At 49.9% G+C, this 14,637-nt stretch overlaps 3 protein-coding genes across 4 annotated transcripts in view; 2 read left to right on the top strand and 1 right to left on the bottom strand.

Annotated features, from left to right (window-relative positions):
• Positions 1–383: 383 nt before the first annotated feature.
• Positions 384–12,196, top strand: NRBP1 (nuclear receptor binding protein 1). 2 transcript variants are annotated; one of them, XM_081101124.1, is made up of 19 exons: positions 384–515; positions 3,553–3,782; positions 3,966–4,088; positions 4,280–4,381; positions 4,995–5,084; positions 5,203–5,243; positions 5,605–5,699; positions 6,202–6,225; positions 7,190–7,273; positions 7,439–7,497; positions 7,655–7,753; positions 9,872–10,004; positions 10,420–10,525; positions 10,667–10,717; positions 10,811–10,946; positions 11,079–11,132; positions 11,220–11,283; positions 11,539–11,594; positions 11,667–12,196. In XM_081101124.1, exons 2-19 carry the CDS (start codon positions 3,573–3,575, stop codon positions 11,769–11,771), a joined length of 1,632 nt encoding a protein of 543 aa, XP_080957250.1. In that variant the 5' UTR covers positions 384–515; positions 3,553–3,572; the 3' UTR covers positions 11,772–12,196. The 2 variants fall into 2 exon arrangements, with proteins under 2 accessions (XP_080957250.1, XP_080957251.1); XM_081101125.1 differs by lacking the exon at positions 6,202–6,225.
• Positions 12,197–12,293: 97 nt separating this feature from the next.
• KRTCAP3 (keratinocyte associated protein 3) lies at positions 12,294–13,962 on the top strand. The gene is made up of 7 exons (XM_081100922.1): positions 12,294–12,375; positions 12,518–12,702; positions 12,782–12,841; positions 13,016–13,222; positions 13,344–13,478; positions 13,585–13,697; positions 13,820–13,962. Exons 1-6 carry the CDS (start codon positions 12,348–12,350, stop codon positions 13,690–13,692), a joined length of 723 nt encoding a protein of 240 aa, XP_080957048.1. The 5' UTR covers positions 12,294–12,347; the 3' UTR covers positions 13,693–13,697; positions 13,820–13,962.
• Positions 13,962–14,637, bottom strand: part of IFT172 (intraflagellar transport 172) — a 31,852-nt gene continuing 31,176 nt past the window's right edge. The window contains exons 47-48 of the mRNA XM_081100921.1: positions 14,321–14,412; positions 13,962–14,113 (exon numbers count right to left, since the gene is read on the bottom strand). Of these exons, the coding sequence (XP_080957047.1) occupies positions 14,024–14,113; positions 14,321–14,412 (182 nt within the window). The 3' untranslated portion in view covers positions 13,962–14,023. The remainder of the gene's footprint in view (positions 14,114–14,320; positions 14,413–14,637) is intronic.

The raw sequence follows: 14,637 nt of genomic DNA, 5'->3' as shown, positions 1-14,637 counted from the left end.
AGTAACTGGTGCTCTGCGCAGTCTCCCCAAATAATGGGAGTGGGTGGGCGCTCCTCTAGAACTGAAGCTACTTCTTTGGCTCCTTTTGTCTTTTAGTCGGACAAAAACTGTCATGGCGCCTTCGAAAAGAGGGAGGAGGCCTTCCTTTCGCCCCGCGGAACCTTCCGGGGCACCTGGGGTGGACGGAGGAGTGGACAGAGATGAGCCCCAGTTGAGACCGACAAGATTGAAGCCTCGGAGAGGTCTCGGCCGGACAAGCTCAAGGGGAGGAGACGGGGCGGAAAGCGATCCCTGCCGGCGACCATCTACCCGAGGCCCCGCCCCCTCCGGCGCCCTTGTCCAATGGAAACCCAGCGGCACTGCGGCACCGCCCCTCTGTTGGTCGGGACGCCGAGAGGGCGGGGCCCACAGTTCGGTTGCGCTGCGGAGCGCAGCTGTGAGGGAGGCTCTTGGATCTGCTGCCCCGGAACCCGAGCTGGAGCTGAAGCGCAGGCTGCGGGAAGCCAAGTGGGCAGGTGAGCTCCGAGGGGGGTGGGGGTAGGGGAGTAGGGGTGGGGGGATGGGGTCCTGCGAGACGATGGAAGTGTCGGTCTCCGCGGCCTGGGGCGGGGGGACCCCGGCAGGCGGGTGTCTGGAGGCGGCCCTGCTGACTCGGCGGCCCAGGCCCGGCCCGCGGGAGCCGAGGGGCCCGGCCTGGGCCCCACAGTCCTAGGCGGGCCCTCCGTCACCTCCCCCGAGTGGCGGCGACGGCGGACGACGGTCCAGAACCCTGCCGGCGCCGGGCGCGAGGTCCGGCGTTCCTGTCCAACTCGAGCTGGCGAGAGGCGGGGCTGGCCGCGGGGGCGGGGGCGGGGGCGGCGGGCCGGGCCGGGCGGCCGGCGGAAGCGCAGCCACGGGGCCGCGCCTGCTCGCGGGGTCGGCGCGCTGACTGCGCGGGGGCGTGGCCTGCGCCTGTGGCGGCGCCGCGGGCCTCCGGTGCTGAGGTGGCCGCCGCTCGCTCCCCGGCCGGCCTCCCCTCGCCGACACCTGGCGGGGCGACCTGTTGGAGTGTGAATTTCTCCCCTGCGCCCGCGGTGTGTCTGCCGGAGAACCCTGTGGATCTCCGAGGCCCTCTGGGGTCTCAGAGAAAAGCTTTGCAGGGTGATCTACCTACATTGCTCCGAAATGAACACACTGTGCATCTCGGGGTGGTTGGAGGCGGCGAGAGGGCTCCGTTAGGGGCGTAAATGGCCTTTTCCGTAGTGGTTTATTCAAACCTCTGAACGACCCTGGACAAAACTCCCAGTGTTGCAAAGATTTCTTCAGCAGGAGGGGGAGTGCTGGGGGGTCTTGGCATTGCCTTTATGTTGCTGCTGGGGAAAGGTTGGGGAGGGAGAGGACAAGCACGTTCAAAGGGCATCCTGTGACTGATGAAAGTTGGGCTTTTCTTGTGGTGCCCCTACTGTGGATTAGTAGTCTGTGTTCTGGGTCCAGAGGTTTCTTGAGAGTCCATTGGCTACAGGCCTCCAGTATTAGAATTCCACTAGTATTTCCTATTGTAATCTAGCTGGAAATTTAACTTAGCTGTTCAGATTCTGGATATATTCTATATTATAGCTGCGCTAGAAAGGAACCAAAATTAACTCATATTCTGGTAGATTACTAACACATTCACATTATAGCTTTCCTGGCTGGTTGAATAAAATGTTTGATAGTCAAGAACCTAGAAAATAACAGGGAAATAATATCTTGCCACATTTTCTCTGTATGCTTTGTTGCTCTCTGGTATTTAGTAGGGTGTCATCTAATAAAAATCTCCTGACTTGAGTTAAAAGTAGTGTAGGTTAGCCCTAGCCAGTTTGGCTCAGTGAGCATTGGACTGCCACTGAAGGGTCCTGGGTTCGATTCCAGTCAGGGCACATGGCCAGGTTGCTGGCTTGATCCCCTAGGGGGCGTGCAGGGAGGCAGCCAATCAATGATTCTCTCTCATCATTGATGTTTCTGTCTCTCTCTTCCTCTCCCTCTCTGAAATCAATAAAAATATATTTAAAAAAACATAGTATAGGTTGGGGAAGAGATGGGCAGAAGAGGGCATTCTCGAGTTCTAAAAAGAAATGAGGGTTTTTCAAAAGATTGGTGTTGATCAGAGATTTGTATTCTGAACTGACTTAGAGGAACAACTCTACTTTCCAGGATAACATTTTCATACTGGAGAGCACTCCCTGGAGACCAGCACACCCGGGTTCCAACTCCTTCACAGCTTTTGTTGTTAGAGAAATGGAATAACAGACCATGGTTGTTCTATGACTATCTAGACAATTAGTGACTTTTAGCTTTTGAGAATTTCTTTTCTTCCAGTAGCTATGCCCCTGAAAAAATGTTATACTGTATTGTACTTTAGTATTTGTTCCGATAACTACTTGTACTTGAGTATAGGAAGGTGGATCCAGTGCCCCAGGGGATGGTGCCTTGGAGCCATGTGAATGAAATGAAAGCTGGAAGCCTAAAGTCTGAGATCTGCTTTAAATTTGTGACTCCATGAGTATAAACATCGTTTTCTTTTATTCATTGTATCTCAAGCACCTAGCCCAGTGCTTGGCCCATAATAAGTGCTTAATACATATTTGTTGAATGAGTGAATGAGAAAAAATGTTGCTACTCAATATCCATTTGCCACACTCACATCACAGGGAAGGTGAGGTCATCAGGGATGAAGTCACTAACCATCGCCTGTCACCTGGCCCAAGGGTGGCCTCACCATGGACTGGCAGGCTCCTTGTGTGTGTAGGAGGGATGGATAGTGAATGCCAAGGTTAGTTCTAGTGGAGTAAGTCACAAGGAAGAACCCCTGAGGGGTTCACGAGGATAAACTGGCTGAGAGTGCTACAGGTCCAGCCTTTGGGCTGGATAAGTGGAACATTTGGGGGTTTGGAGTAATCTGTTCTGAACGGTGTCCATGTAGCTTAGTTCTTGAGCACAGTACAAATAGGGCAGATGAGGATTCAAAGGGAAGGCTATTGAGGAAATATTTGCTGAGAAAACAATGGGCCCCTGGTTTTGCTGTTTATTTGGACTTTACTAAGGATGCATTATTGCCATAAATCTTGTGTTTGCCACTCTTGGGTGTGTCATCTTCAACCAAACTAGCTTCTCTTTTCTAGATTAGGAGAGTAGTTAAGGATTCAGTGTTCAGACAGGACTGTTTCTGCATTTGGATTTTAAGGAAACAAAGGAGGTATGTTTTTTCTTTTTAATCCCAGATGAGCCGAAACCTGTTTGGCTCAGTGGATAAGAGCGTCGGCCTGCGGACTGAAAGGTCCCAGGTTTGATTCCGGTCAAGGGCATGTACCTGGGTTGCGGGCACATCCCCAGTAGGAGATGTGCAGGAGGCAGCTGATCGATGTTTCTCTCTCATCGATGTTTCTAACTCTCTATCTCTCTCCCTTCCTCTCTGTAAAAAATCAATAAAATATATTTAAAAAAAAAAATCCCAGATGAGGTTTTTAGGATTAAATCTTTATAGATCTATCCTGACTCTGCCTTCTTCATCCATCCTTCCCCCAACCAATGCAGGCCTGAGTGTTCGTTCCAGCATGTCGGAGGGGGAGTCCCAGACGGTACTCAGCAGTGGCTCAGACCCAAAGGTAGAATCTTCATCCTCAGCAACTGGCCTGACGTCAGTGTCACCTCCCGTGACTTCCACAACCTCAGCTGCTTCCCCAGAGGAAGAAGAAGAAAGTGAAGATGAGTCTGAGATCTTGGAAGAGTCACCCTGTGGGCGTTGGCAGAAGAGGCGAGAAGAGGTAAGGTGATGGAAGTGTCACTGTTAGGAGAGTGAATTCTAAGAGGTAAGAAGTAGAGGGGCAAATTCTGAAAGGTACAGACCAAACTTCAATAGGTCAGAGCCTAGGTGAAGATGATCATATGGAGTATTAAAATTGCGGGCTCATGAGGTAACTATAATTACCTTTCATTTGAATTCTTAGGTGAATCAGCGGAATGTACCAGGTATTGACAGTGCATACCTGGCCATGGATACAGAGGAGGGCGTAGAGGTTGTGTGGAATGAGGTACAATTCTCTGAGCGCAAGAACTACAAGCTGCAGGAGGTAGGTAATGGTGAAATGATACAGACTGTCTATGGGGTGTTAGAATGCTGGTATTAAAGAGGAATTGGTATTGGGAAGCTGACTAAGGAGAGTATGTTGGGGTAAGATCATTTTGGGGAGGGATAGGGAATGGTTTTTCAGGATTACAATGATTTCTAACCCAATAATCCCACTGTCTCCCCTGCTCCCAGGAAAAGGTCCGAGCTGTGTTTGATAATCTGATTCAGTTGGAACATCTCAACATTGTTAAGTTTCACAAGTATTGGGCGGACATTAAAGAGAACAAGGCCAGGGTAAGAACTTTTTCCTGAGCTTACTGCAAGAAACTAGATACATTTATTTTTACTTACATCCAGATAGTAAAACAAGATAGGTTTGAAACAGAGCTGGAATCAACTGGTATGGTGATCAGAGTAGTGCTTTGACTACCACCAGTGCCTTTTGTCCGGTTATAGATGGGGCAGAAATGAGTGAACTTTTATTTTCTCCTTCCCATACATAGCTCAGTAGATTTCATTATACTACTAAGTGTAGGAAGTGGCCCTTGCAGGCGTGGCTCAGTTGACTGAGCGTTGTCTGTGCACTGAAGGATAGCTGGTTTGATTCCCGGTCAGAGCACATGCCCAGATTGAGGTTCGGGGTTCCTATGGGGGGCGGGGCGGGGAGGGAGTCAACCAATTGATGTTTCTCTCTTGCTCTAAAATTCAATAAAAAACATTTCAAAAAAAGAGATGAATTCCCAAAAAACATTAAAGTAAAATTTAAGGGAGTGGTATTAAAACAAAAAGAGACAAACTTAAAAAACAAAACCAAGCTTCCAAATTTATATACATGTGGTGTTTATGTATATAAAGGCAGGGGATCATTTCTGCTATAAAGCTTTATTGGTGTGCTTTGTCTCTCTAGGTCATTTTTATCACAGAATACATGTCATCTGGTAGTCTTAAGCAATTTTTGAAGAAGACCAAAAAGAACCACAAGACTATGAATGAAAAGGTATGGAGGGAGAACAAAGCTGGTTTGGGGGTTTCAAAAATTTTATGTTAATTATAAAGCTGATCAGGAAGGTGGTTGAGAGAGGGATTACTGCTGCCCCTTGCTCACTCTGTTCCAGGCTTGGAAGCGCTGGTGCACACAAATCCTCTCTGCTCTAAGGTATGTAGGGTCTGGTTAGTGCCTTTCCCGTGTCTCCTGATTTAGTTCCTCCAAACAGATTTCTGAGCACTATTCTGCTGTTTCTGCTGCCTCACCCACTTTCTTTTAGTCATATCCTGTCAAGACTAGGCCCCCATGAGTCTTTTAACCTTCCTAATGCCCTAAACACAATACTGTCTCCCAACTCTTTCTCCTAGTGCCTATCCAGCTATTTAACTCATCAGGCAAAATGGAGATTCAGAGTGTGGGGATTATCTTTGTGGTGACCAGCAGATCACCAGCCCCTTGCCCCTCTTAACCCCTGGGTTCCCCCTGCCCTTAATTTCCCAGTGGCCCCTCTAACAGCCCAGTGCCCCCACAGCTACCTGCACTCCTGTGACCCCCCCATCATCCATGGGAACCTGACCTGTGACACCATCTTCATCCAGCACAACGGACTCATCAAGATTGGCTCTGGTGAGGGGAGGGAGAGGTTCTGGGCAGGGGAGCCTCGGGATTTTGGGAACCATGGGGGTAAGACGAAAGGAATGGGGAGAACAGAGCAAAATTCTGAGGTGTGGGCTGGTGATACGGGAAAGGACCTTTCTAGGGGTAATTCATAGGAGAGGCCAGTCAGTGGAAAGGGTGTAGGGTCTAATCCTAGTTGTACAGCTTTTTGGAGGGAAATGGGTAAATACAGAGAATCACAGATCTTGATAGGAGGTTGGGAAAGGGCAAGAAGAGATGGGTGTAGGTCTAACTTGAGCCTCTGGGGCTGGACCTACCAAAGGAGGTTCCAGGCTGTGCCTGCTGTGAGTGCTTTCATTTGCTGTGTATCTGTGTGCAGTGTCTAACATCTCTGTGTGCCGTGTTTGTGTGGTATTTGCGTGTCCATTTGTCTGGGGCTTGGCTGCTCCATCGCTCACAACTTTTCTCTGTTTTCCTCCCTCCCGCTTACGGGCTGCTCTGTTCCCAACAGTGTTTCATAGGATTTTTGCTAATGGTGAGAGCTCCCTCTGCCCCACATGGGGCTCTGTTTGTGCTCCTTCTGCTCCCCTTTGCGGCTGCCCAGTGCATGCAGTCGTGGGAGCAACCCCTATTCTTCTATCTCCCCTGCCTAATTACGCCTGCTTGGCTTCTGCCCTACCAGTCGTTCAACTGCTTGCCCTTCCATAACCTGCTTGTTTCCTATGGACTTGCCTGGCTGGCCACTTACATTCTAGATTCTTATTCCCTTCATCATCAGGCTGGTTCCCTAAATCATACTGTGCTCCCAAACTCTGTGACATGTAGTCATTGTTTATGATTTGAGTGAGTCCAAATTGGGCCTGACCCTGGTTCCTCGTTCAGCTCTGTGGCAGGCAATGCTGAAGGATAAGGGGGTAGAACAGGGGTCTAAAATTTGTCGTGGGTTAAAAGTGAAAGTGACTGAAGGATATTGGTTCAATTTTGAGCTAGTTCTGAGTTTTAGACAGCAGAGGTGGGCAAGAAGGAGGCTATCTACTTGGTTGTATCCTTCTTATCTTTTAAGTGTCTCAGGTCTCAAATGGTCCTAGATTAGGAAGGGCTGCCGGTATTTTATGCAGTTTGCAGGGTGGGTGAAAGAACTACATCAAACATTTTCCTGTGATCAGGGATTAGATGTACCTGGGCTATGGGGAAGGTGAACAGGTCACAAGTGAATTTTTCCTTAGCCCGTATTGCTCCTTGATGAGCCCAAAGCCCCATGAACCTATTAGTTTAGTATGGAACCTTTGTTGCAACTGAATTAGGGACCTTCGATGAGAAGTGGTAGACTGAGAAAGGGGAGGTAGGTGGTCCTCCAGTGTAGTCTGTAGTTGATGGGAAGGGGTTTGTGCCTTTTGAGGGTTGGAGACTTGAGAGAGAATTTGGCTTTTGGGGGCCTCTCTGGAGTGCGACTTCTTCGTTCATGGTGGTTAGATTGTGGGTATCTCCCCTACTCCCAGTGGCTCCTGACACGATCAACAACCATGTGAAGACTTGTCGGGAAGAGCAGAAGAACCTACACTTCTTTGCACCAGAATACGGAGGTGAGGCATTCCCGTTTTTCCGCCCTCTCCCATCCCGTTTTCCACAGAAATAACCTCACTGAGACTGCTAGTCCTTCTCTGCTGGCATACACATTTTTTTAAAAGGCATTTCTGCCATGCCCTGCTCCCATCTGTATTCACCAAAGCCTTCTCTGTTTTCCTTAGAAGTCACTAATGTGACAACGGCAGTAGACATCTACTCCTTTGGCATGTGTGCACTGGAGGTGAGGAAACCACATCAAGGCGGGGTGGTGATGGAAGGGGTCAGGTTAGAAGATGGAAGGGAGATGGAGGGAGGACAAGTGAAGTACTGGTCTGGAGGGAGTGACTGGGGACACAGGTTCTGAGTTCTCCACTTGCCTTTTTATTCCCCTCGCGCAGATGGCAGTGCTGGAGATTCAGGGCAACGGAGAGTCCTCCTATGTGCCACAGGAAGCCATCAGCAGTGCCATCCAGCTTCTAGAAGACCCATTGCAGAGGGTAAGAGTCTTCAGGGTCACTTCCTCCTTAACAGACTTTGGAAATGTCTTCAGTTTTTCTTCCATGCTACCTACTGGGAATGTGCTCTCTTCTGAGAGCAAGAGAACATAACCAGAACGGACAGGCAAAAACAGTAAACATTTCCCTATGTGGTGACTACCATGTGTTTTGTATATACACATAGTTCAGGATTTATGAAGGGTAATATTGGGGTTAAAGGTAATGCATTAATTCAGCATGGAGGTAAACTAATTTGATGGTTACCTCAGGTAATTGGTATATACTCTAAGACACGGGTAGAGAACCTTTTTTCTGCCAACAGCCATTTGGATATTTATAACATCATTCATGGGTCATACAAAAGTATCAATTTAAAACTTAGTCTGCTGTATTTGCTCAAACATTTAATTAACTCACCCCTATTGGCTCTAAGACATCTGTCTTGATATATATATATATATATATATATATATATATATATATATATACACACACACACACACACACACACACACACACATATATATATTTTTAAATTTCTTTTCTTTTTTTTTTTTTTAAATACATTTTATTGATTTTTTACAGAGAGGAAGGGAGAGAGGGATAGAGAGCCAGAAACATCGATGAGAGAGAAACATCGATCAGCTGCCTCCTGCACGCCCCCTACTGGGGATGTGCCCGCAACCAAGGTACATGCCCTTGACCGGAATCGAACCTGGGACCTTTCAGTCCGCAGGCCGACGCTCTATCCACTGAGCCAAACCGGTTCTGGCGTTAAATTTCTTTATTGATTAAGTTATTACATATGTGTCCTTATCCCCACATTACCTCCCCATCCCCCCCGCTCATGCCCTCACCCTCCAGTTATCTGTGTCCATTGGTTAGGCCTATATGCATGCATATAAGTCCTTTGGTTGTCTTGATATTTTTAAATAAATCAGTTTGAATTTGATCAGTCATTTGGGGATACACACACACACACACACACACACACACACAGCTGACTTTGAATAACGCGGGGAAGGAGTACCAACCTCCTGTGCAGTCGAACATCTGCATATAACTTTTGACTCCCTAAAACTTAAGTTATCCCTTGGTATCCACAGGGGATTGGTTCCAGGACCCCCTGTGGATACCAAACTCTGGGGATGCCCAAGCCCCCTGTATAAATGGCATAGATCAGTGCATACTGTCTGCCCTCTCCAACCATGGATTGAAAACAGTACAGGTATTTATTAAAACAAATCTAAGTGTAAGTGAACCCATGCAGTTCAAACTCATGTTGTTTAAGGGTCAACTGTAGTTTTAGGTAGGGAAAGTGACCTTAAATAAAGAGCTAAGACTTAAAGAATTATAAGGGTTATGAGTCAGTAGATAAACTGCAGTAAGGGGAATCAGGACAGGAGTGTCCATACAAGGATAGTTTGTAGCTCATTACATTAAGTGTGAAAGGGAGAGAAATGAAAGAAGACTAATGGAAATTCTTGAGGCTAGTGTGGAATAAGTTTCCAGTTCAGTGTTAGGGGTGGTGTGTTCAAGGGAAAGATTAGGAATAGGACATTATGGGCCTTCAAGATTGAAAGGAGGAAAAGTTGATTATCATGGGACCGATGGAGATGGAGAGGGGTGACTTAGAAGAGGCATGGGGAAATCCAGTGCATTTAATAAGTGTGGTGGACAAAGGAAATTGTGGTTCGAGGCTCAGGAAATTAAAGGATGGTGAATGTTATTGACCACAATGAATATGTTTGGGAAGAGAAAAGATAAATTTGGCGAGGGTTGGAGAAGATAAGTAGGCAGTGAGTTGGGCCAATAAAGCGGAGAGGTAGAAAATAAGGAAAATAAGTTTGAACTGTAAAGAAAAGAGAAAGCTTATGGTTGGAGAGCAGAAAAATAATTATTAAAACCAGAAGGGCAGTGAATAATACCTTTTATATAATTACCTTATAACTTTAGTTCTCAAAGCCCTTTCCAATAACATTTAGCAATGGGTTCCCTCAACTAGTGTTGAGCACCTAGTATATACATACAAAGCCCTGTGCTAAGTATAATGAGAGATAAAGAATACAGTGGGGTGCTTGCCAATTGCCTGCTCCACTTCCTTGTTCCCTTTTCCAGGAATTCATTCAAAAGTGCCTGCAGTCTGAGCCTGCTCGCCGACCAACAGCCAGAGAGCTTCTGTTCCACCCGGCACTGTTTGAAGTACCCTCACTGAAACTCCTTGCTGCCCACTGCATTGTGGGACACCAACGTGAGTCCTGTTGGCCCTCTTAGGAATTTTCTTCTTATCTGGAGCCTTATAACTATCACTGGCATGCTATCTTTTCTGCTTCGAAAGGGATTCTTTTTTTGTTGTTAATCCTCACTAGAGGATATTTTTTCCATTGCTTTTCAGAGAAAGTGGAAGGGAGTGAGGGAGGGGAAAGAAGGGGGGGGGGAGAGAGAGAGAGAGAGATAGATAGATACAGAGACAGAGATAGAGACATCGATTTAAGAGAGACACATTGACTGGTTGCCTTCTGCAACCCTTTGGTGCTGGGCCGACACTCTAACCACTGAGTACCCAGCCAAGGCTAAGGGATTCTTAACCCCCCAGGACCTCTGTACCTTACATGACATTAGTCTGACTATCCCTGTATAACTTCTCATTCTGTCATGCCCTCCAGACATGATTCCAGAGAATGCATTGGAGGAGATCACCAAAAACATGGATACCAGTGCTGTACTGGCCGAAATCCCTGCAGGACCAGGAAGAGAGCCAGTTCAGACTTTGTGAGTAACTGGGAGGGTCTGAAAGGGGCAGACTGGTCACTACCATCCTGAGGATTCTGTCAACTGTCCATTCTCTGGGAATGGTTGAATCTACTGTTTTGCTTGTTTGATTCCTTCCATCATCTGTCTTTTCTCCTCCAGATACTCTCAGTCACCAGCTCTGGAATTGGATAAATTCCTCGAAGATGTCAGGTGAGAAGGGAGTGAGGCGGCTTTCTGAGGAAGCAGGGGTGGGCGTCCTAAGGCATGCACAGAGCCCACATGACTTGTCTGATCTCCCTTTAGGAATGGGATCTACCCCCTGACAGCCTTTGGGCTGCCTCGGCCCCAGCAGCCACAGCAGGAGGAGGTGACATCACCTGTGGTGCCCCCCTCTGTCAAGACTCCAACACCTGAACCAGCTGAGGTGGAGACCCGCAAGGTGGGGCTCTGTGGGTATGGATGTTGGTATGGTTATGGTGGGAGAAGGCATCTCGAATAAGGCTTTGTCCCTCGAAGAAAATGTGCTTCTGCTCCCTAGCAGCCATGTCACTCCCTGGTCCCTTCTCCCCAGGTGGTGCTGATGCAGTGCAACATTGAGTCGGTGGAGGAGGGTGTCAAACACCACGTAAGGCTCCGGGCCAGGGCTGCGTGGGGTTGGGTGGCCAGAGGGTGGAGAAGAGGAGCCTCATTTTCTGACTGTCCTCTTCCCCAGCTAACGCTTCTGCTGAAGCTGGAGGACAAACTGAACCGGCACCTGAGCTGTGACCTGATGCCAAGTGAGTCTCTCCTTTCCCTCCCAGGATGGGAGTCTGTGAGCCTTATCTGTGAGGGGCACACTCAGGGGTGGGGAAGGTGGCAGGGCAGTCACACACTGACTTCCGTCACGTGAACATATTGGCCCCTAAAATTTAAGTCTGATAGTTTTGCTTGTATCACTCTTTCCCAGCCAGAGTAGGCCGACTGGGGCTCTTGGAAGGGCTCCGTGCCTCTCCCTTGCACCGTGTACTCACGCTCTCCTGTTTCTCTGTCAGATGAGAACATCCCTGAGTTGGCAGCTGAGCTGGTGCAGCTGGGCTTCATTAGTGAGGTGAGGTTTCTGCCTTCAGCTGCGGGCTGCCCCGTTCCTCTCTCAGCGGTCTCACTGAGCTTTCTCCCTCAGGCTGACCAGAGCCGGCTGACTTCTCTGCTAGAGGAGACCCTGAACAAGTTCAATTTTGCCAGGAACAACACCCTCAACTCGGCCGCTGTCACAGTCTCCTCCTAGAGCTTACTGGGGCCAGGCCCTGCCTGAGCTGTGGCTGTCACTGACCGGCAGCCTTCCCGCCCCTCCCCCCAGTCAGTATTACCCTGTGAGGCCCCCTCTCTGTTCTCTAGGAGGGCTTTGGGGCTCCCTGGTTCTGAGCATCACCGACCCCTTCCCCTTCTCTTCCTCCCTCTGCACTTTGTTTACTTGTTTTGCACAGACGTGGGCCTGGGCCTCCCCGGCAGCCGCCTCGTTGGGGGCTCGTAGCTGAACTGCCGGCTCCTGCCCAGCCTGTGCGGAGTGGAGGCCCAGGGCGCCCCGGGGAGCTGACTTCTACGATCCCGCTGGGGCGGAGGGGGCGGGAGAGGGTGGTGCTGCCGTGGTGGCCCGGGGGCCATTCAGTTCGCCTCAGTTGCTGCTGTAATAAAGTCTACTTTTTGCTAAAAGCGTCCTGTGTGTCTGCGCCTTCCCGGGAGGTGGGGAGGTGGGGCGGCGCGGAGGTGGGGCCTTCGGGTGGTGCTGGGGCGGAACTGGCCTGCGAGCGGGGGCGGGGCTGCGGCAGGTAGAGCTGCCCGGCGGCGGGCGCGGAAGGACGCGATGAGGGGCTGCCGCCTCTGCAGATTCGGTAACTCGCACCCCTTGGCTCTCGTTTTCCTGCCCCCGCCCCCCTCAACCAGTCCCACGGCCCCCCGTTAGCGTGGGTGGTCGCGCGGGGCTTCCCGGTTCCTCTCCGGACTCAGGCTGGCCCCTCCCCCCGTGCTCCGCAGACGCAGTCCGGGGCCCTCGGCGGCTTATGCGCGTGGGCCTCGCGCTGATCCTCGTGGGCCACGTGAACCTGCTGCTGGGGGCCGTGCTGCACGGCACCGTCCTGCGGCACGTGGCCAACCCCCGCGGTGCGGTCACCCCCGAGTACACCGCTGCCAATGTCATCTCCGTGGGCTCCGGGCTGCTGGTGAGTGCGGCGGGCGGGCCGGCTTGTGGGCGGCGCACGGAGCGCATTCCGGGCCTCACTGGGGCTTTGTGTCTTCCAGAGTGTTTCCTTGGGCCTTGTGGCCCTCGTGGCGTCCAGGAATCTCCTTCAACCACGACTGGTGAGGGTAGTTTATGGAGTTGTAATGAAGGGGCCTTGAGTCAGGGAAATAGGGGCTGACTCAGCTTCATCTTTAAGTGGGGAGGAGGAGACCCAACTAGAGAAGCCCAGGTGTCTATGGTCAGTGGGAGCGTGGGCCACTCCAGGCTGCTCACCGGATCTTCTGACCCTCCAGCACTGGGCCCTGCTGGCAGTAGCTCTGGTGAACCTGCTCTTGTCCACCGCCTGCTCTCTGGGCCTCCTCCTCGCGGTGTCACTCACTGTGGCCAATGGTGGCCGCCGGCTTATTGCCGACTGCCATCCAGGACTGCTGGACCCTTTGCTACCGCTGGACCAGGGGCCTGGACACGCTGACTGCCCTTTTGACCCCACAAGAATCTATGTGAGTGTATTCTCAGCTTTTTTGCAGTCCCCAAAGCCTGGGCCTGCCCCTGTAATCACCCCAACTTGCCACTCTTGCCCTGCTCCCTCTGAGTCCCCCCATCCTCCTCTTCACCTTTTAGGATACAGCCTTGGCTCTCTGGATTCCTTCTTTGCTCATGTCTGCAGCGGAGGCTGCTCTGTCTGGTTACTGCTGTGTGGCAGCACTCACCCTCCGTGGGGTTGGGCCTTGCAGGAAGGAAGGGCTACAGGGGCAGGTAAGGAAAATGAACAGGAAGGGTTCATTCAACACAGATTGGCTGTGTTGAAAAGATGCTGAACTATAATTCAGGGCCAGAGTACTAACTCTACCCTCTTCTGCAGCTGGAGCAATTGACAGAGCTTGATCATCCTAAACGTAGAGAGCAGGATAATGAGCAGCTACTGGATCAAAATCAAGAAATGCAGGCATCACAGAAAAGTTGGGCTTAGGACAGGTAATGGGCCATGAGGATTGTAGCCTGGAAAAGGGTAGGGGCAGGGATTACTTTTAGAACTGGGTCTAGTCCCTTGCTATGCTGCTTGCCCTCTGACCTAGGCTCTCCCTTCTATTAAGCAGGTGCTGATCCAGAAGCTCAGTCCACAGGGCTTTCCACTGACCCCCAGGATGATATAAATACTGTAATAAAAGAACTCTTCCACTTGACTCTGATTTGGGGGGGAAAGGGCACTGGGTGACCTTAATTAAAGAATACAGTGGTCTCTGTTAGTTACAAGAGTTTAATGAGGAAAGAACTTAATATTCTTCCCTGAGCTCTACCAGTTATTGAAAGGAAAAGCTGGTGCTGGGTATCCCTCCACACCACTCACTGATGAATTTCAGCACATCCTGGCACACTGGACTGTGCGAGGTCTGTAAGCAAATAGAAAGAACATCAGAGGAACTCCATCAGTGCTGAGAAAAACATTCCTGCTATAAAGAAAATGAGCTCCATCAGTATGGCAGCAGGCAGGGTTCAGAGCATGCACCTGCCTTCTTGACAATCCCACCATCCTCCTAGTCTGTTTTCTTCAGTGCAATATTCTCCCTGCCCCATCATTCAAGTCTCCCCGCTCTAACCTTGATAGCCATAAGGAACTTATTCCAGTTGTCCTTGTTAACTGCCGTCCCTGGCCGCTTAAAGTCAATTTTGTTCCTCAGAATGGGGTATCCTATAGGGGAAGGAAAAAAAGATGAACTGGGGTTTGAGCGGGATTGAGGGAGAAAACAGTAATTTAGGGGTAGGGATGTTCTTGTCTTCTGCATCCTTTACTAAATCAGTAAAATAGTGTTTTGTTTTAAATGTTTATTGATTTCAGAGAGGAAGGGAGAGCTAGAAACATCAATGATGAGAGAGAATCATTGATTGGCTGCCTCCTGTACGCCTCCTACTGGGG

The sequence above is a fragment of the Myotis nattereri genome (assembly GCF_964212035.1).
Source record: "Myotis nattereri genome assembly, chromosome: 10".
Lineage (NCBI taxonomy): Eukaryota > Metazoa > Chordata > Mammalia > Chiroptera > Vespertilionidae > Myotis > Myotis nattereri.
The sequence above is the reverse complement of the archived record's forward strand: the minus strand, read 5'-3'. Positions and strand labels throughout refer to the sequence as shown.

Excerpts from the sequence above, each read along its gene's own strand:
- KRTCAP3 (XM_081100922.1), top strand. The coding sequence starts at position 12,348 with ATGAGGGGCTGCCGCCTCTGCAGATTCG. Across the intron at positions 12,703-12,781 it reads CCGTGGGCTCCGGGCTGCTG|AGTGTTTCCTTGGGCCTTGT; the intron begins GTGAGTGCGGCG and ends TGTGTCTTCCAG. Across the intron at positions 13,223-13,343 it reads TTGACCCCACAAGAATCTAT|GATACAGCCTTGGCTCTCTG; the intron begins GTGAGTGTATTC and ends TTCACCTTTTAG.
- NRBP1 (XM_081101124.1), top strand. The coding sequence starts at position 3,573 with ATGTCGGAGGGGGAGTCCCAGACGGTACTCAGCAGTGGCTCAGACCCA. Across the intron at positions 5,244-5,604 it reads CAAATCCTCTCTGCTCTAAG|CTACCTGCACTCCTGTGACC; the intron begins GTATGTAGGGTC and ends GTGCCCCCACAG. Across the intron at positions 5,700-6,201 it reads ACTCATCAAGATTGGCTCTG|TGTTTCATAGGATTTTTGCT; the intron begins GTGAGGGGAGGG and ends TGTTCCCAACAG.